The sequence below is a fragment of the Hyperolius riggenbachi genome, chromosome 7 (assembly GCF_040937935.1).
Source record: "Hyperolius riggenbachi isolate aHypRig1 chromosome 7, aHypRig1.pri, whole genome shotgun sequence".
Classification (NCBI taxonomy): Eukaryota; Metazoa; Chordata; class Amphibia; order Anura; family Hyperoliidae; genus Hyperolius; species Hyperolius riggenbachi.
The window spans coordinates 249,787,721-249,809,343 of NC_090652.1; the positions used below are offsets into that span (position 1 = coordinate 249,787,721).

At 44.0% G+C, this 21,623-nt stretch overlaps 1 protein-coding gene across 1 annotated transcript in view; it reads left to right on the forward strand.

The window, feature by feature from the left end:
• PDK1 (pyruvate dehydrogenase kinase 1) overlaps nt 1-21,623 on the forward strand; it is a 64,134-nt gene that overhangs the window by 22,137 nt on the left and 20,374 nt on the right. Inside the window, 4 exon segments of the mRNA XM_068245484.1 lie at nt 1,143-1,214; nt 5,119-5,303; nt 11,882-11,977; nt 18,243-18,320. Coding sequence (XP_068101585.1) covers nt 1,143-1,214; nt 5,119-5,303; nt 11,882-11,977; nt 18,243-18,320 — 431 coding nt within the window.

Genomic DNA, 21,623 nt, shown 5'->3' on the forward strand with positions numbered 1-21,623 from the left:
TTTAGAAAACCTCTCTAAACATACCTAGAATCGCTCTGAAATCAGCTCCCAAAACCGCTAGCGTATTGCGGATCTGCTAGCGGTTTTGGTGTGCACTGGGCCTATGTCTCTTACCTAGCTAACACCATAACGTGCTGCGTGTGACAGATACCAAACCTTCCCATTCTTACTGTGTATGGCTCTACAATTCTCATGGTTATTTTAACATTACAGATACTTCGGGCAAGGAGCGCACTAAGCAGAAGCACGTGTGTTAAAGAAAACGCATGCGTTTTTTACATAATTAAACTCTATTGGCCACTTAAAAAAACGCATATCTCTGTGTTTTCCAACAATGCACAACTTGCATATTTCTGTGAAACGCACATAATGTATTTCAATGGAGATGTAGAAGATGTGCGTTTTACTGCATCTTTTATGAGTTTTTCCTAAAATAAATGATACTCGATCTTTACCCATTGAAAAATGCTACTCAATAGAAAACACTCAATGCAGCAAACTCCTGTTTTTTTTGTACAGCCAAGTGTGCTCCGAGCCTCCAGCTAGGGTCACACTTGCCAAAAATCGATGGTGTTTTTTGCAACGCGAAAAAGCACATGCTTCCCAATGCACAGTCGCAGTGCACTGGGAGAAATTAACGGTTTTCCGCAGCTAGGGGGAAAAAAAGCCAATGTTGCTTTTTATCCCACAACATGTGCGATTTTCCCTTTGCCGACAATCGGCTGGTTTCAGCTGGTCAAGAATGCTGATTAGGCTGTGGGAAAGTGCTGCCAGTTTCTCGAGGCCTCAGGTTTGCTCCCTGCCTCAGGGTTTTGAGATCTGCATTTGAAGCAGTTGGTGGCTCTGCTGATGCATGTTGTACTTGGTGCAGGGGATGAACTGGAGTGTACTCTAGGAAGGGCCTGGGCATGAGTGAGGATACGAGTTCCTCTTGGTTATCTAGCATCGGTGAGGGTCAGTGTCTTCTAGCAGACACTTTAGGATGCCTACCCTGTGCTGCAGGGTTGTCTTTTTTTATTTTTTTTTGTGCAGGTTCATATTTACATGAAAAGACAAGTGAACTAAAACTGAATGCTTGTGCCTGTACCCTTATAGGATATAAGGAATCAGCACATTAATAACTTGCATGTTGTCTCCTACAGGTATGATCAGAGTTTCCAGGAAATAGTTGATTTTAAAGAGAAAAATACAGAGGACCTAGACACAGTCAGAGAGTAAGTGCATCAGTGAATGCTTATGGTTACACCCACACATTTATACCCAGCTGCTTCACATGTCTAATGCTGCATCTTGCAAAACATTAGTAGGGACATAAGCATAGCTCTGACCAGCAAGGTGAAATAAACTATTAAAACATATTATGCCTGTAGAATGTAGTATAAAAAGGTTCAGGAGGGGGAGACTTTGGTTGAGGTTTGCTTTAAACTAGTGATGGAGAATGTTAGGGGAAGGAGGAGGCTTGGATTGCCATGTCTTCCTAGTTAATCTTTGGCTACAACAAATGGCTTCAAGATATACTGTAAATGTTGTGACATCAGCTGTGCAACTTTCACCCCACTTACTTTGGGAAAGGCTATGTAGTATGCTGCTCTGAGACAGAACTACATAAACCACCTCGCGTCTAGAGGTCATTCTCCCCTCATGTATTGGAGCAGTTTTGACATTTTCGCCTCGGCCTAGTTAATGTGACTTGCCCGAGGTGACCTGTGACATGAGACAGACGTGTGTATGTACAGTCATAAAAGCACAAATAACTGGGCTGTGTTCCTTTTTCTTCTTTCTCTGCCTGAAAGAGTTAAATATCAGGTATGCAAGTGACAGTTTCTGTCCGGGTCGGACTGGTCAGACTATAGCATAACCCTCACTGATAAGTAATTACAGCCATAAAATACTTTCCTGTCAGTAAATAGCTTCCTGGAGCAGGAAAGAGATAAAAAGGGTCAATAATTAATAGATTTGAGCTCCAGAATACTTAAAGGATACCCAAACTGACATGTGACATGATGAGATAGACATGTGTATGTACAGTGCCTAGCACACAAATAACGGTGCTGTGTTCCTTTTTTCTTTCTCAGCCTGAAAGAGTTGAATATCAGGTATGTAAGTGGCTGACTCAGTCCTGACTCAGACAGGAAGTGACTACAGTGTGACCCTTACTGATAAGGAATTCCAACTATAAAACACTTTCCTAGCAGAAAGTGGCTTCTGAGAGCAAGAAAGAGGTAAAAAGGGGAATTTCTTATCAGTGAGGGTCACACTGTAGTCACTTCCTGTCTGAGTCAGGACTGAGTCAGCCACTTACATACCTGATATTTAACTCTCTCAGACAGAGAAATAAAAAAAAGGAACACAGCATAGTTATTTGTGTCTCATCATGTCACGTGTCAGTTCGGGTATCCTTTAAATGAAGGTGTCATTGAGCAGAGACAATGAAATGGTAAAAACTAGATTAAAAATAAAATAAAACTGTATCTAAAGTTAATTTTAGGAGGAGGAGGATAGATACAATTGTTTTTTCTCATCAGTTTATTTGCACCTTGGATGACCTTTAACCTATTAACATGTAAGAAATTGTATTTTATGTTTTTTTTTTTTTCCTTTAGAAACTAGACTTTCTTTTGGGGTGCTATTTTTTTCCAATAATTGTGTTTGTTTATTTTTTATTCCTTTTCAAATGGTAAGACTGGATTCACAGTTGTCAGTTGCAGAACCCAAGCATTATAATGTGTGTAAACTACAACAGACACTGGACATAGACCTTAAAGGATAACTGACGTGAGAGGTATATGGAGGCTGCCATATTTTTCATTTTAAACAATACCAGTTGCCTGGCAGCCCTGCTTGATCTATTATGCTGCAGTAGTGTCTGAATCACACCAGAAACAAGCATGCAACTAATCTTGTCAGATCTGACAATGTCAGAAACACCTGATTTGCTGCATGCTTGTTCAGGGTCTATGGCTGAAAGTATTAAAGGCAGAGGATCACCAGGACAGCCAGGCAACTGGTATTGTTTAAAAGGAAATTAATATGGCAGCCTCCATATCCCTCTCATTACAGTTGTCCTTTAAAAGGAAAGAAATATGGCAGCCTCCATATACCTATCACTACAGTTCTCCTTTAAGCACAGATGGCCATGCGATCGGAACACAACCCCTGCAATCACACACCATTTGCACTGCTGATACCATTCAGTGAATGGGCTAGCACTGAACTTTGACAAAAAAAAAATGCGTGCAGTGGTGTGATCGTGCATTGCACGCCTGCGCAGAGCATGTAGTTTGAACATCAGACAGTGCAGTCTATGCACTTCTGATTTTCCTGTGTGTCGCACACCATACACATTGCTAAAATGTGCACAGCAATGTGTATAGTGTGTACAAGGCCTAAAAGATTGGAAAAATAGAATCTTTCTTAAGGTGCCCATACATTAGAACAAGTATGGGCAGATTCGACCAAGAGACAAACTTGTCAGCATGAAATCATCAGGGAATCAGCAGAGCTGCCGATGCCCGCCCCGTCGCTGTAGTATGTAATGTAGTGCATTTTTACATTACCTGACCTGTAGCAGCTTCCGCGTGGTGTCCGTCCATCTCGCCCGATAAGCCACATACACGCTAGCGGCGCATAGCGTCTGGCGTCAGCCTCTATGCACCTTCGTGACGTCAGAGCGCTGCCGGCGTGTATGCAGAACCCGGAGATGGACGGAAACCGCGTTGAGGCTGACACCAGACAGGTAATGTATAAATGCACTACATTTATACATTGCCGGGTTTCGTCGTCTCGTCGCTCGTTCGCAAATCAGCCACCGTACCGCAGCGCATCCGACCAACCAACCTCAGCCCGAAAATTTCCAACATGCACGATCCACTGTGCGGCCAATTTCTGTCCCGAAATTGGTCACTTTGTTGGTCGGGCATGCACTTGGCAGCACCAATTTTCATCCAATTCGATTATAATAATCAAATTGGATGACCGATTGGTTGGTTGGTTGCCCTAAGTTTTCACCTACAATAGTTTAAAATAAAAGGAGCTGCTGTAGATAAAACCACATCAGTTAAACACCAGGGAGGGATTTGGGGTTGCAGACATATTTGTCTTTCTGCCAGAGGATGTAAATCTAGCATTGTCCACAAGTGGTTAATGATACAGATAAGCAGCTCTTGTGCTTACATACATCACACTCCAGACAGTATTCATTTCTCTTGTTTACTTTCAGTGGGTGTGCTGAACCTTGCCCATTGTAAAGTATTCCGATTATTACAGAGGCTGCGGTATTGATTTTTCAGCAGCCGGTGTGTGTGAGAGAGATTTTTATATATTTTATATTCTAAATCACTGCAGTCTATCATATATTGAAAAATAAAACATGCCTTATGTTTAGATGGTATGTTGCAGTTGTGTGCCCACATGGGAGAAGCACTGTGTCTGAGGTTAAAGGAGAACTCCGTGAAGTGTGACTGGGTTGTAAATTGAATAGGAATATTCTTTTCTAATTCTTATTATTTTTGAAGGACGAAACAATTTTCAGCTGCAGAAGATTTACTGTCTCTCATACAATCTGTAGTTATTGTAGCTATTTGACTTTGTGCCGCTTGATTCGTGCTAAGCGATAAGTACCGTAGTAAAATAATAAGGAAATTGGTCATCTTTTCAAATGCTACAAAAAAGTTGCTGTGTTCTTCCTGTAGTGTTGTATAGTAAGGGGGGTGGTTGTTCCAGACTTGCAGGTTGATGAACTTTATCTGGGATAGACAAGTAGCTGGTAGTGGAAATGGCTGCGAATAGACTGGTGCGATTGCGGTGAGTTTGCATTGGAAGAAGAAAAGCTGGTGGGACAATATTTTAAATTGCTGAATCACAAAAAAATCGAAGTGCGGCGCGTTTGCTATGGCGAGATTGTGACTTTCCTACACTCTATTTTGTATAGAAGGCCAGTCGCTTGAAAAATGCAGTATGCATGACTATTGCGATCGGGGGAAAATAGTGTTGCAAATGCAGCGCACTACTGGAGACCTCCCCAAGCCCATATAGGCCCAATCTTGTATGTACTGGGGATGGGGCAGGAGGTTTCACATTTGTGGAGTTTGCAAATAAGCTTTTGTTTTTTCTTTTTAGTTTCACAGATACGGTGATAAAGATCAGGAATCGGCACAACGATGTCATCCCGACCATGGCGCAGGGTGTCGTCGAGTATAAGGACAGCTTCGGTGCCGATCCAGTGACATCCCAGAATGTGCAGTATTTCCTCGATCGCTTCTACATGAGCCGCATTTCAATCAGAATGCTTCTAAATCAGCACAGTGAGTCAGTCCTGGCTCCAGCCATTCTGCAAAAGAGCTCTATTAAAGGGAACCTTCACTGAGAGGGATATGGATGTTTCCTTCTAAACAATACCAGTTGCTTGGCAGTCCTGCTGATGTCTTTGGCTCTAGTAGTATCTGGATCACACACCTGAAACAAGCATGCAGCTAATCCAGTCTGACTTCAGTCAGAGCTCCTGATCTGCATGCTTGTTGAGGGGCTGTAGCTAAAAGTATTAGAGACACAGGATCAGCAGGAGAGTCAGGCAACTGGTATTATTTTAAAAGGAAAAAAGTGTGTGTGTGTGTGTGTGTGTGTGTGTGTGTGTTCGTTCGTGTTCATTCTCCTCATTGCAGCTGAGATGGTTAAAACTGTGACCTGGTGGCTGCAGGCTAGTGAGGCTGAAAGTGATGGACATTTTACCTTTTTGCAGCCAATATAAGGATACAGTGTAGACCTAAAAGACAACTAACCTGCGAGGGATAACGAGGCTGCCATATTTGTTTGGGTTTGTAAACAATGCACATTGCCTGGCTGTTGCTGTCCTGCTGATCCGCTGCTTCTAATACTATTTTAGTCATAGCCTCTGAACAAGCATGCAGATCAGATGTTTGACTTAAAGTGAAACTGAAGTGAGACGAATATGGAGGCTGCCATATTTCCTTTTAAGCAATATTAGTTGCCTGGCCAACCTGCTTACCTATTTAGCTGCAGTAGAGTCAAAATAACACCAGAAACAAGCATGCAGCTAATATTGTGAGATCTGACAATCATATCAGTAACACCTGATCTGCTGCACGCTTGTTCAGGGTCTGTGGCTAAAAGTATTAGGGCCCGTTTCCACTATAGCGTTGCGGAGTCGCAGGCAAATCGCATGCGGGTGCGATTCCGCATGCGTTTTTTGCCGCGATTTCGCATGCGATTTCGCATGCGTAAGGCTGTATGCGAATTTAACCATGTCACTGCCTGTGTAAATTAACATTAATACCTATGCGAAATCGCATGCGAATTCGCGGCAAAACACGCATGGGGAAAACGCATGCGATTTCCCTATTAAATACATTGCATGCGATTCGCCTGCATTCCACACGCAGGCGAATTCTGAGGGACCTACCATGCAGATTTTTTCTGCACAGAAAAACGTGCGGGGAAACGCACAAGTGGAAACAGTCCCATCCACTTGTACTGACTGTGCGAATCCGCATGCGGGCAACGCATGCGGATTCGCGATAGTGGAAACGGGCCCTTAGAGGCAGAGGGTCAGCAGGACAGCCAGGCAACTAGTATTGCTTAAAAGGAAATAAAATATGGCAGCCTCTATATCCCTTTCTAGTCAGTTGTCCTTAAAGTGAACCTCCAGACTAAAAATGTAATCCACTGCCCTGAAAAGGCTTGGTGTTTCTTTAACAGTTTCACTGCATCAGAACTTTTTTTTTTTTTTACATAAGCCTCATTTTTAGCTGCACAGAATAAAACTGCCCGGACATTTTTCCCCTGATGCTGTGCAAAGCATGATGGGATTTCTGATGTTGTTCTCCTGCTGTTTTAGTGCAATTTTTTTATTTGGGATTTGAAGCCTAGCGCACATAACTGGGAGGGGTGATCAGGACACAGGACAGTCTGAACTTTGTCTCGTGCTCCCTGTCACCTCCTTTCAACCAAAAAGATGTCTGCACCCATGAAATCACAAACATTTGCCTGTTCTTTTAAAACAGGGTGGGTAAGAGATTATATTGCCTATCTATTTTAATTAACATAACTCATGTAAATTAATGACATTATGTTTGTTTGGGCTGAAGTTCCCCGTTAAAGGACACATCCGAGCTTGATTAACCTAAAAAAATCCACTTACCTCGGGCTTCCTCCAGCCCCTGTCAGCCGTCCTGTGCCCTTGCCGCTGGTGGCCCGGAGTCCCCTGCCGGCGCAGGATGTCCACTGCGCCTGCGCGAGCGGCTATAAGTCGCACTGACATCATCCGGACTGCGCAGTACAGTCCAGATGACGTCAGTGCGACCAGTGAGCCGCATGCTGAAACGCAGGAGAAGCCGACCTGGCGAGGTCGGCACCTCCACTGGAGGGGACTGGGAGTTGTGACGAGGGCACAGGACAGATGAAGGGGGCTGGAGGAAGCGCCAGGTAAGTGGATTTTTTTATTTTTACATTGCTCAGACCTTCCCTTTTTTAAATATGCACGGTTTTGTGCGTTACCGACCTTTAGATAGTAACTCACATTATTTACATAACAAGTGGTTATGTTCTGTTTTTACAGTATGTGCAATAAAACAAAAACAAACCTTACACTTCCAAGGTTTATTGGCTTATCGTACAGAAAAAAACATATTGCACACAAACTTCACCAATAACCCTCTAAACCATGTATTTTATGACTACGCAAGCGTAATTCATGTTTAACATTGTTTGTGTACCAGTGAGGATCAAAAATGTAACTAATATGCTAAGTAGTCCCACCCAAGGAGCAGAAGTTTGTATTGGCTGATCACAACTTCTATCAGCAGTGTTAAAGGACAGCTGTAGTGAGAGGGATATGGAGGCTGCCATATTTATTTCCTTTTAAGCAATACCAGTTGCCTGGCTATCCTTCTGATTCTTTGCCTCTAATATGTTTAGCCATAGACCCTTTGAACAAGCATGCAGCAGATTAGGTGTTTCTGGTGTGATTCAGACACTAGTGCAGCCAAAAAGATCAGCAAGTCTGAAGGAAACTGGTATTTTTTTTTTTTTAAAGGAAATAATTATGGCAGCCTTCAGGCTGCTTACACACATGGACGTTACAGGCGCACGTCAGTGCGCCTGTAACGCTCTCCCAACGCACAGCAATGTAATACAAGTGGGCTGTTCACACAGCCCACGTTGCGTTACATGTAACGCTGCACGTTCTCCCGAAAGTGCAGCATGCTACGGCGTTAGAGCGGCTTAAGCCGCGTTAGACGGTCTGCACATGCGCAGTCATGTTGGGGAGGAGCGGAGAGCGGCCAGGCACATGGCTAATTAATATTCACTGCACGTTGTGACGTGCAGTGTTTACTTCCTGGAGCGGCCGCTCTGTGCGGTGATTGGCCGGCGGGACCACGTGATGCCGCATGCGCACAAGAGTACGCATCACGGACGCCAGAGTGAGCTGCACAACGCGGCTCACTCTGACGTCCACGTAGAAGTGCACGTTATGCGATCTTAACGTGGCACCTAACGCAACGTCTTAGTGTGCAAGTAGCCTCATAGTCTCACTTCAGGTTCCTTTTAAAACCCTACTAAACCTGCTGTATAAATATGCAAGGAAAGGCTAGTGCTGACTAGCTCAACACTGCCCAGCAATATGCACCACTCCCGATTTTTTTTTTTTTTTTTTTTTTTTTTTTTTTTTTTTTTTTTTTTTTTTTTTTTTTTGTTCAGTTGGCTGTCTTCCTGTGCCAGGGGTCTGTTTGTTTGCATACGTATGTGCATTGTAATTAGCAGGACAGGATTGTTGGCAAAAGAAAAAAAAAGATTCTGCAGGTCTACATTTTATATAGTTCTTCTGGCTTCCACATGCTCAGAGGTGACCTCCTGAGCACCCTCCCCCCCCCCCCCCCCCACCAATCTAAAGGTAGGCAAGTGCTTTTCCTATTCTTATGTAATACAGGATCTTCTCAAAAAATTAGCATATTGTGATAAAGTTCATTATTTTCTGTAATGTACTGATAAACATTAGACTTTCATATATTTTAGATTCAAATACACACAACTGAAGTAGTTCAAGCCTTTTATTGTTTTAATATTGATGATTTTGGCATACAGCTCATGAAAACCCAAATTTCCTATCTCAAAATATTAGCATATTTCATCCATCCAATAATAGAAAAGTGTTTATAAAACAAAAAAAGTCAACCTTCAAATAATTATGTTCAGTTATGCACTCTATACTTGGTCGGGAATCCTTTTGCAGAAATGACTGCTTTAATGCGGCGTGGCATGGAGGCAATCAGCCTGTGGCACTGCTCAGGTGTTATGGAGGCCCAGGATGCTTCGATAGCGGCCTTAAGCGCATCCAGAGTGTTGGGTCTTGCGTCTCTCAACTTTCTCTTCACAATAACCCACAGATTCTCTATGGGGTTCAGGTCAGGAGAGTTGGCAGGCCAATTGAGCACAGTAATACCATGGTCAGTAAACCATTTACCAGTGGTTTTGGCACTGTGAGCAGGTGCCAGGTCGTGCTGAAAAATGAAATCTTCATCTCCATAAAGCTTTTCAACAGATGGAAGCATGAACCCACTTTTGAACCAAAAACAGCGGCAGAAGCGCCTGGGCTACAGAGAAGCAGCACTGGACTGTTGCTCAGTGGTCCAAAGTACTTTTTTCGGATGAAAGCAACTTTTACATGTCATTCGGAAATCAAGGTGCCAGAGTCTGGAGAAATACTGGGGAGAGGGAAATGCCAAAATGCCTGAAGTCCAGTGTCAAGTAACCACAGTCAGTGATGGTCTGGGGTGCCATGTCAGCTGCTGGTGTTGGTCCACTGTGTTTTATCAAGGGCAGGGTCAATGCAGCTAGCTATCAGGGGATTTTGGAGCACTTCATGTTTCCATCTGCTGAAAAGCTTTATGGAGATGAAGATTTCATTTTTCAGCGCGACCTGGCACCTGCTCACAGTGCCAAAACCACTGGTAAATGGTTTACTGACCATGGTATTACTGTGCTCAATTGGCCTGCCAACTCTCCTGACCTGAACCCCATAGAGAATCTGTGGGATATTGTGAAGAGAAAGTTGAGACGCAAGACCCAACATGAGCTTAAGGCTGCTATCGAAGCATCCTGGGCCTCCATAACACCTGAGCAGTGCCACAGGCTGATTGCCTCCATGCCACGCCGCATTGAAGCAGTCATTTCTGCAAAAGGATTCCCGACCAAGTATTGAGTGCATAACTGAACTTAATTATTTGAAGGTTTACTTTTTTTTGTTTTAAAAAGACTTTTCTTTTATTGGTCGGATGAAATATGCTAATTTTTTGAGATAGGAAATTTGGGGTTTTCATGAGCTGTATGCCAAAATCAATTTTTCCACGAACTGTTGAGCTGTGTGCTCAGCAAGCAGTTGCCAGGCAGCAGCAAGCAGTTGCCAGGCAGCAGCAAGCAGTTGCCAGGCAGCAGCAAGCAGTTGCCAGGCAGCAGCAAGCAGTTGCCAGGCAGCAGCAAGCAGTTGCCAGGCAGCAGCAAGCAGTTGCCAGGCAGCAGCAAGCAGTTGCCAGGCAGCAGCAAGCAGTTGCCAGGCAGCAGCAAGCAGTTGCCAGGCAGCCGCAAGCAGTTGCCAGGCAGCCGCAAGCAGTTGCCAGGCAGCCGCAAGCAGTTGCCAGGGTTTGAGAGGCATTTCACTGCCTGTAAACAGTTCGTGGAAAAGAGGCCTTAAAGGAATACTGTAGGGGGGTCAGGAGAAAATGAGTTGAACTCACCCGGAGCTTCTAATGGTCCCCCGCAGACATCCTGTGCCCGTGCAGCCACTCACCGATGCTCGGGTTCACTTCTGGAATTTCAGACTTTAAAGTCTGAAAACCGCTGCGCCTGCGTTGCCGTGCCCTCGCTCCCGCTGACATCACCAGGAGTGTATAGCACAAGCCCAGTATGGTCTGTGCCTGCGCCGTGCGCTCCTGGTGACATCAGTGGGAGCAAGGACACGGCAACGCAGGTGCAGTGGTTTTCAGACTTTAAAGTCTGAAATTCCAGAAGTGAACTGGAGGCGGGGCCGTAGGATCGGTGAGTGGCTGCGCGGGCACAGGATGTCTGTGGGGGACCATTAGAAGCCCTGGGTGAGTTCAACTCATTTTCCCCTGACCCCCCTACAGTATTCCTTTAGGGCTGGAACCCACAGGAGCGCTTTTGGCAGCGTTTTGGCAGCACTGCGATACGCTAGCAGTTTGCCAAAACGCTGGGCTAATGTTAATGGATGGGGCAACTTCCACAGGAGCGTTTGCGTTTCTCAGAAACGCAAACGCAGGACATGCAGCATTTTGGGAGCGTTAGCGCTTCAATGTAAAGTATTGAACCGCTAGCGGAAACGCTCAGCAAAACCTAAACTGAGCGGTTTTGCTAGCGTTTTGCGGTTCAGCACACTGTAACAAAATGAAAAATAATTCACAGGACCAATCAGGATAAAAACGCAAAACGCAAAACGCTAGGCACCCGCTGGGGAAAAAAATACAATGTTGCAAAACGCGACCAAAAACTCGCATGAATCCACTTGCAAACCGCTCAGACAAAACGCTAGCGGTTGCGTTTTGCGTTTGCGGTTTTCAGTGGGTTCCAGGCCTTAAAGTAGATTGTCAATGAGATGCAAATAATTCCAAGTTGATGCTGGATTATGCAAATGTATGCAGCTTGAAATTGGACCATCCCAATTCCACCTTTATGAGCATGCCATCCCAAATGTGCTTTATGACCTTGGAATGATTTGCATGTCATTGACCATCCCCAATTGTAATGTATGCACCATGTGTGGTGCTGTCAGCTTTGTGTTAAATGTTTTATGTGCAGATTTTTCAATTGGGAACATGGCTGTATAAATGGACTTTGTACTCTTTATTTCCAGCTCTGCTGTTTGGTGGAAAAGTGAAAGTCAACCCGGCACACCCCAAACACATTGGAAGCATAGACCCGACATGTAATGTGGTTGATGTTGTGCGAGGTAAATGTCATCTTTATATGCACCTGTCCTTTATTTCATGTAGCTCCTATGAATTGGTGGAGAATGAGCAGACTTTATATTAGTATTCTTACTTGTCTTGCGGTTCCAACACATAATAATATTGGAGGCCTGGAATACGCAGAGTTCTGGCTCACTGAAGTGACAATCAGTCTGATGTTTACCCATTGCTGCAGCGCTCCCCCCCCCCCCCCCCCACTCCACCCGCGTTCACCCGCCCTGCCACTATGAGTCAGGGAGGCATGGCACCTGGCATTGACACAACATGCCCGCCTGGCAGCCTGCTGCTTATGTAACAGGAGCCTGTTGTGAGAGAAATACAGAGGCTAAGCAAAATACTACCTCCCTGTCTGCATACTGTATCTTTGCCACTAATACTTTTAGTTGCTGACCCACATGAAGTATGCTTATCGTGTCTCTGCTAGCTGCATATTTGTTCCGGATGTGCGGCAGAAAATACACTAATGCCAAGCTAAAGTGGTCAGACCTGCAGCATTTTAAAAGGAAAGAATGACCGCCTTTATATTTCACTCCTTACATGTATCCTTTAAAGGGAACCCGTTGTAAGAGGGATATGGAGGCTGATGTGTTTATTTGCTTTTAAATAATGCAAATTGTCTGGCTGTCCTACTGACCCTCTGCCTCTAATACATGTAGCCACAGACCCCGAACTACCATGCAGATCGTTGTTTCTGACAAGGTTAGCTGCATGCTTGTCTCTGGTGTGTGATTTAAATCCTACTAACCAGAAATATCAGCAGGACTGCCAAGCAACTGGTATTGCTTATAAGGAAATAAATGTGGCAGCTTCCATAGGTCTCACACCTCGGGTTCCTTTTAACATGATGGTGAATTGGAATATAGTGAAGAGGTAAATGTTTATGTAAAGTACTAATCCTGCTTATGACTTAGAATCCCATTTCTTTACATTAAAGAAAACCAGAAGTGGCAATAATCTGATGAACAACTGTATCTATAGTCAGAATCCTGAGCGAGACTTTTCTGGAATCCCATAGTCTTATTTGGTATTTAAAGGATAAAATCCATTATTAAAGATTTGACTGTTTTAGGTGAATGACTTGAAAACATTTTTTGTTATTGAGCTCCAATACAGAAAAAAAATTGTACCCTGCATTCGGATTGTGTGAAAATGGATCCTGGATGATCTGAGAACCTCCTAGAAACATGTAAGGGACACTGGGAGCCAAATACAGGTAATGTTGCGGTGCACAGAAATGCCCAGCAATGTTATTGATGCCAACACCAGGGATGTAGCAGGATTACGCTATTACTCCAACATGTGTTACCTGGGTAATGCATGGTACCCTAGGAATGCGGGTTGTAGTAATAGTGTAATACCGGCTTACTCCACTGGCATTGGTACCCGTATCATTGCCATGCACTCACTGTGCAAAGCAGCTTTACTGAACTTGCATGAATCGGGCCCATACTGTAGTTCATCTTGGTATGGTTAGAAGGGTTCTCGCAAAACAGGGTTACAGACCAGACCCCACTCGGTTTGTGGAGTATCCTCCTAGATGGGGAGCACTGTTAAAAAGATAAAATTATGGTAACATAAATTATCAACCTCCCAGCAGAGGTGAAGGCTTACAAGAAACTACTTGAGATCTCCAAAACCTGGTATAAAATGTTTGAAAAAACTGTAAAAAGACCTTGGCTTCAATTTATCAAGCATTACCGCATTCGGTAATGTTGAAAACAGCTGACTTTGTCGAGCACTTAGGAAAATGTCGATTCATCAAAGCTGAAATTAACGAGCAGTGAGATAAATTTCTGACTTGTACTCAACACATGTCAGCAAATGTCAGTAAATGTCAATTCATCAAGGTCACAGCATTCAGTAACCCATTCGGTGATTGCCTCCAGCTCTCCTCTGTCGGTAACCAGCTTCGAATGCCTTCCGTGTGGATGTCCCCATGATTGACAGGAGCCGGCAGCCAATAGAAACAGCCGCTGTCTCCTGCAAGTGCCGCTGATAGGTTGCACAGGCTTCTCCAGTGGAACAAGCTTTTAGACACCCCCCCCCCCCCCCCCCCAGCGCAGTGAGCAGAGAGAACGGAACAAAAGATGTATTCCTAGCACCCTTTGGTGGTGTAACCCTTTGTGTCCCTGTTTGAAAATGCAAAGATGCTAGTGGTGAAATCACCAAGCAGGGCATTTGTAATGTCTCCAGGAAATTCATCTAAGTTGTGGAAATTAAAAATATTTGTTAAAGGACTTCCGAGGCCAAATGTCAAAAAAAGTTAAATACCTCCACCACTTTTTGTACGCTTTCCGCACCCTCCGTGCCGTTCTGCCAGGTCCCCGCCGCTCAATAGCGCCCAAGGCCCCCCCCCCCCCCCCCCCCCCCCCGGGCCGGCTCCCGACCTCACGGCCCGGGTCAGGCTCTCCTGCCTGCACTAACTGCACTAACATGGCCGCATGAGCTGGCTGCGGCTGCGCAGTCCTCATAACCGTGAGTGCGGCTGCGCAGCTCTAGGGCCAACCCCCCGATCCACTCAACAGGCTGTTCCTAGTAATTACAAGAGCAGTGAAGGGAAGGACGGTGAACTGCAAGGGGAGGGTTGTGAGCTATTTAGACTCATTGATGTATGTAGAGATTTGTGGATCTGATCGATTCCCACAGTACTACTATAGCACAGGTTGCTGTAAAACTTAACCAAGAGAGAAAGGTGTGAGAACACGCAGCGCATTGCACCTTTCTACATATGGGGCTGTATAGCTACAGAACCATCAGAGTGCCCATGATGACTCCTCTACACCACCAAAAGCCACAAACTGCATGTAAGCCTCAGAACTGGACTATGGAGCATTGGAATAGGATGACCTTGTCTGATGAATCCCATTTTCTTTGGCCTCTGGATTTCCCTGATCTCAGTCCTATTGTGTGGGAGTTGGTGGAAAAAGTCCTCTCCATGGAGGTCCTGCCCTTTAACTTGCCAGTTGAGGGACATGTCATTTGAGAAACGTGTGTGTGTGTGTACAGCTGCCACCTTTCCACTGTTCCCCCTCCTTACTCCATCTCGTGAAAGCTGCTCTATCATGAGCTACATTGGTATACTTCCTTCCCTCTCCATTGAAACAGTACATATACTGTATATACTCCACTATAAGTCTAGAAATGTAGGTCTGACTCCCTATATAAAAGTATAGGGGGCGACTTATACATGTGTCACGAGCAACACTGAGCAATGTGTGTACTATTAGTGACATTCCCTTTTGTAGCAATTTAGCCAGTGGTGATGCTTTCTTGATAAAGAAAATGCCAAGAAAACACATGTCTGAAAGTCTGGGCCACAGCAATTAACAAGGAAAGAGGTAGCGGGGAAATACTGTGATGGGCTGCAGCAGGTGGAGTGAATAAATGCAGCACTTGGGGGTCTGGAGGAGGTATTGGCTGCACTTGAGGGACAGGAGGGGTTAATGGCTGTAATACTGTATGCAGTGCAGTCCTTATCTCCTGTTCTCCAAGTACAGCCGTTAATTCTCCCTGGTCCCCAAAAACAGCCATTAACTTTGCTGGGTAGACCTATACTTGAGTCAATAAAAAAAAATTCCGGCTCAAATATTGGGGTCGACTTATATTCGAGAATATATGGTTAATCTGCGGCACTTCAATCCCTACGGGTGACACTTCTGTGCATGTGTATGTACCATTTAGAGCATCTGTTGTGAATGGGTGACTGTCAGATACCACAGGACAGGTTCTGAGGTCTTATAAAGTCTATGCCCTGATGGGTCGGAGCTGTTTTGACAGCTCAATAGGAACTTGCATGGTATGAAACAGGTGGTTTTAATGTTTTGGTTAATAAGTGTATATGAAGTAAAATTGGTAAGGCCCCTTCCCCACATGAGCACATCGGGAAACGGAAGTGCCGGAACAATGCACTGCACTTCTTTTTCACTGGGATTTCATTACAGTGGATGGAAATCGCAATGCATTCATAGCAACTTGTTAGCAACCTTGCTTTTCAATTCCATGGTGAATCGCAACGCATGTATGGGGACATTTGTGCATCCTATACACTTTGATGTCCCAGCAGACTGCATTGTATTACCCAGTGGCGGAACTACAGTTCACGGGGCCCCCCAGCGAAACTTTGATGCGGCCCCCCAATGCTGCCTTGCTTTTCTTTGGTGCCCATCTCTCAAGTGTCATAACACACATATGGCCATAATAAATGCAGAGGGGCTGCAGCACACAACAGGAAACAGTGACAGGGGCTCTTGGTTACGCTTTAACGCGCTTAAGCTCACAAACTGCGCCAAAGTGTCCCCAATCTGGTGAGTCCTACAAATATGGCCATAGTGATCTTCACACCCATAACCAATCTACCCAGCAAAACACCTGATCTGAAGTATTGTCCCCTGCATCGGAGAAAGGGCAGAGCTCTGCGCCCCCCTGTGATCGCACCCCTGCTCTCCTCTAGTTACACTTCTGGCATTACCCCAAATCCCAGATAAAAAGTTGTGTGGGTAAGAGGCCTTAGCATACAGTATTAGTATTACAGTCTTGGCTGCAGTATTTGTTCAGAATGTACTCTGTTTTTCTGACAATGAATTTTAACAGGCTTGTTATTCTTAGTATGTTCTGGTTTCCTTTTTTACCTGTGTTTAATGTTCTGTATCTGTGGACCATTAGACTCTCTCTAAGCAACATTATATTAGCTTCACATGTCTAAACAAATCTTCCCCCCCCCCCCTGGTTCCAGCAGCTTTGCCTCTGGAGAGTGTTCTGCTTTCATGTATTACTGCAGAGGTCGTTTTAGGTGATAATGCTGGAATGGGTTCTGTAAGAGCTTTGATGTCGCTAATGTTTCATAGGTTAGAGCCAGTGCCAAGTGCACACAGTACCTCCATGCAGCAGGCGTTTCCCAACCCTCTCACCCCTGCCATAATGGGCTCGATTCTGGTAGCGTTTAGTAAATAATTACCTCACATAGCTACCAGAATTGAGCCCAATGTCTTTATTTTTTGTTTGTTTTACCTGTAACGAACTGTCAAGTTTATCCACTTCCCTACCACAAGTAATTTACCGTTAAAGGACAACCGGAGTGAGAAGAATATGGAGGCTGCCATATTGGTTTCCTTTTTAAATAATACCAGTTGCCTGGCAGCCCTACTGATCTATTTGGATGCAGTAGTGTCTGACTCACACCAGAAACAAGCATGCAGCTAATCTTGTTAGATATGTCAGAAACACCTGATCTGCTGCATGCTTGTTCAGGGGTTATGGCTCAAAGTATTAGAGGCAAAGGATCAGCAGGATGCCAGGCAACTAGTATTGCTTAAAAGGAAATCAATATGACAGCCTCCATATACCTCTCGCTTCAGTTGTCCTTTAAAAACCAGAACAATTTTCACATTTCATGCTCCTTCTATTTATTCACCAATAACGTCATCACTACTTATCACAGCTAAATGATCTATATATTGTTTTTTTGCAGGACAAACTAGAATTTCTTTGGGTGGTACTTTGCTAATGCTAGTTACACCATGAGATAAGTCTTTGGAAAATGAAAGATCTTATGTGCTCACACGGTACAATTTTTTTTTCCGATTAGTTAATGTTGTTCAATTATTCTGTTAGATCGAATATAAAGGTTTGTTCCTACATGTTCAATCAGATTTTTTATTGAAAAGACTGGATAATCGATAATTTTTTCTTGATCGAAAAAAAGCTTCTTTTAAACTTTCAGTTGATTTGAACATTTTGGTTGAATAAACGGGAAAATAAAACGTTTTTATTGTACCGGGTATGGGGGCACCATAAGGTCAATTTTACCACCTCCATGTAGTATGAGAGCATTCCTACACCGTATGCTTATGGAGCTGAGCAGAGTGTGATGTCACAGTTTCTCTCCTCCCCTAGACAGACACTTTCATTCAGATGCATTGCATCATGGGAGATCTGTTACTTTCTCCAGTGAGGTACAGGGACGTCGGGCTCCCTGCATGAGATACCCCAGCTTGTTCTTTAGGTCACGGATTCTCTTAGTGAAATAATGATGGAGATTACAATGGTGAAGTTGACAGTGGCAGCCTCTATATATCCTTCAAATGATCTTGCAGGCTGTCTGCTGTGTATGTACTCCTATGAAATACAATGATGCGGGGATCATTTTTGAGAAGCCAGTTAACCTGCCAGTATGGGTTTGAGATGTGGGAGGAAACCAGGGGATAGATTCTCCTGAGCCTTCTGACTGTGTTCTGCTTTAATTTATAGATGGGTATGAGAATGCGAAGCAGCTGTGTGACCTGTATTACATAAACTCTCCAGAATTAGAGCTGGCAGAATTTAATGGTAAGTGTCTTCATTGTCTGTATTATCTGCCCAGTATGGCTTGATTGAAACTTTTGGATTTTTACGTTGTAAAATATAACTTTAAAGCATGGCCTGGAAGTTGGAGAATAATTCCCAGATAGGCTTTTGTAATCTGAGGACGGTTTTATACCTGGCTACCTGGCCCAGGTGCATCGGTGCGATGATCCGCCCCCTCACGTCTCCCCACAACGCCTCCAAAAATGTCATATGACCCTGCGGCAGAGTGCGCCGATAGGGTCATATGCATAGCGCCCCTCGCCCAGTGAGGCACTCCTAGCTGGACAGGAAGAACGACACTGGTATTCCCGGCTTCCCCGTTGTCTTTGCGTCGTCGTCCCTGCATGCAGCAATGGCAACGGAACACAAAAGAGTAGAGGTGTAAAAGGGGCCTTAATCTCCACAGTGACATTTTAATAACAGCGGACTTGAGCCTTTTAAAGGATACCCGAAGTGACATGTGACATGATGAGATAGACATGTGTATGTACAGTGCCTAGCACACAAATAACTATGCTGTTTCTTTTTTTCTTTCTCTGCCTGAAAGAGTTAAATATCAGGTGTGTAAGTGACTGACTCAGTCTTGACTCAGACAGGAAGTGACTACAGTGTGACCCTTCAACTATAAAACACTTTCCTAGCAGAAAATGGCTTCTGAGAGCAAGCAAGAGGTAAAAAGGGGAATTTTCTTATCAGTGGGGGTCACACTGTAGTCACTTCCTGTCTGAGTCAGGACTGAGTCAGCCACTTACATACCTGATATTTAACTCTTTCAGGCAGAGAAAGAAAAAAATGAACACCGCATAGTTATTTGTGTGCTAGGCACTGTACACACACATGTCTATCTCATCATGTCACAGGTCAGTTTGGGTATCCTTTAAGCCCCATCTACCCCCAGGGCTGTTGAGTCGGTACAAAAATCCTCAGACTCCTCAGTTTAGGATTCCACCGACTCCTCGACTCCGACTCCTCTAATTTAAATCAACAAGATTGTAATATGCAAAAGTATGTAACATGAAATTCGTCTCTTAACAGCCAACGCTTAGGAATTTTAAGAGAACTGAAGTGAGAAGGATTTGTAGACTGCCATATTTATTCCCTTTAGTCATAGACTAAAAGGAATCCTTGGTAAGAGTACTTGAAAAAGGTACAGGCCGGAACAAAGAACATCTATCAGGCCCTAGGCAATGTGACTGTGGGTACATGTAAAGGTAGCCACACACACGATACAATAAAATGATCCGATTTTACGGCAATTCGATAAAAACTATCGGATCTCCCGAAAAAATCAAAAACTTTTTTTTTTTTTTTTTTTTTTTTTCATTCGACTGAAAAATACGATCGGATTTCCCGTTTTCTTCGATTTTTTTTTTTTTTTTTTTTTTTTTGCTTTAATCGATTCGGAATGCCAGATATTTTTCTTCAATCTATCTAAAGATTGTATGGTGTGTGGTACATTGCCAAATTATTAATATACACATCCTAGCAATTTTCTGTTTCCAATCATTTTTATCATAATTGGGGAAAAAAATTGAACAAAGGTGTGTGGTACATTGGTCATATTTTTGAAATGTTACAATCAGTCAGAAAAAATTGATTGCAATTCTTAAATTGATCAGATATTTAAAAAATTGTATGGTGTGTGTGGCCACCTTTAGAGGGATGTGCAGGTACTCTGCAGGGGAATGAGGCAATTCTTCCTCTATTACACATTCTTCATGTACAATCTGAACCAGGTTTTTAGGTGGTAGACAACACCTCTGTGTTCAATGTGCACAACATTCTCAGTGGATTCCCTGCAGCTCTGTGGGGTGTGCATATGTAGAGTATAGTACTACTGTGTAATAACAAAGTAAACTCGAGACAGATGAAATTTAAAGTTTTATACATACCTGGGGCTTCCTCCAGCCCCCTTCAGGCTAATCAGTCCCTCGCTGTCCTCCTTCGCCACCTAGATCTTCTGCTATGAGTCGGGGTACTTGAGCCAGTCTGACCTAGTGCGAATGCACACACTCTGCCACTGGGAGCATACTACACCTGCGCAGCTCTATTGTGCAGGTGCAGAATGCTCCTGGCTGTAGGAGCGGCACGTGGCCGGACTGTGCTGACTGGCTGAATTACCGGGACTCATAGCAGAAGATCCAGGTGGTGGAGGACAGCGAGGGACTGATTGTTCTAAAGGGGGCTGGAGGAAGCCCCAGGTATGTATAAAACTTTTCTTTTCATCCGTCTCAGGTACTCTTTAATTCGTAGTCGCCAAACCAAATTTTAACATACCAAATTATTTGATTTCATGAGCAAAGAGAGTGCATACATTTGCATAAATCAGCATCAACACAGAATTATTTCCATCTCATTGACCATCTCTATTAGTGACACGGCTACACATCAGGCTTTATTCTTACAGCATAGATGTTGTTTAGTGTATATAAAAGAGATTCCTGTGTACACATCATATACAGTGGGTTGCAAAAGTATTCGGCCCCCTTGAAGTTTTCCACATTTTGTCATATTACTGCCACAAACATGAATCAATTTTATTGGAATTCCACATGAAAGACCAACAAAAAGTGGTGTACACATGAGAAGTGGAACGAAAATCATACATGATTCCAAACATTTTTACAAATAACTGCAAAGTGGTGTGTGCATAATTATTCGGCCCCCTTTGATCTGAGTGCAATCAGTTGTATAGAAATTGCCTGATGAGTGCTAATTACTAGAGTGCACCTGTGTGTAATCTAATGTCAGTACAAATACAGCTGCTCTGTGAGGGTCTCAGAGGTTGTCTAAGAGAGAATATTGGGAGCAACAACACCATGAAGTCCAAAGAACACACCAGACAGGTCAGGGATCAAGTTATTGAGAAATTTAAAGCAGGCTTAGGCTACAAAAAGATTTCCAAAGCCTTGAACATCCCACGGAGCACTGTTCAAGCGATCATTCAGAAATGGGAGTATGGCACAACTGTAAACCTACCAAGACAAGGCCATCCACCTAAACTCACAGGGCGAACAAGGAGCGTGCTGATCAGAAATGCAGTCAAGAGGCCCATGGTGACTCTGGACGAGCTGCAGAAATCTACAGCTCAGGTGGGAGACTCTGTCCATAGGACAACTATTAGTCATGCACTGTACAAAGTTGGCCTTTATGGAAGAGTGGCAAGAAGAAAGGCATTGTTAACAGAAATCATAAGAAGTCCCATTTGCAGTTTGCCACAAGCCATGTGGGGGACACAGCAACCATGTGGAAGAAGATGCTCTGGTCAGATGAGACCAAAATTGA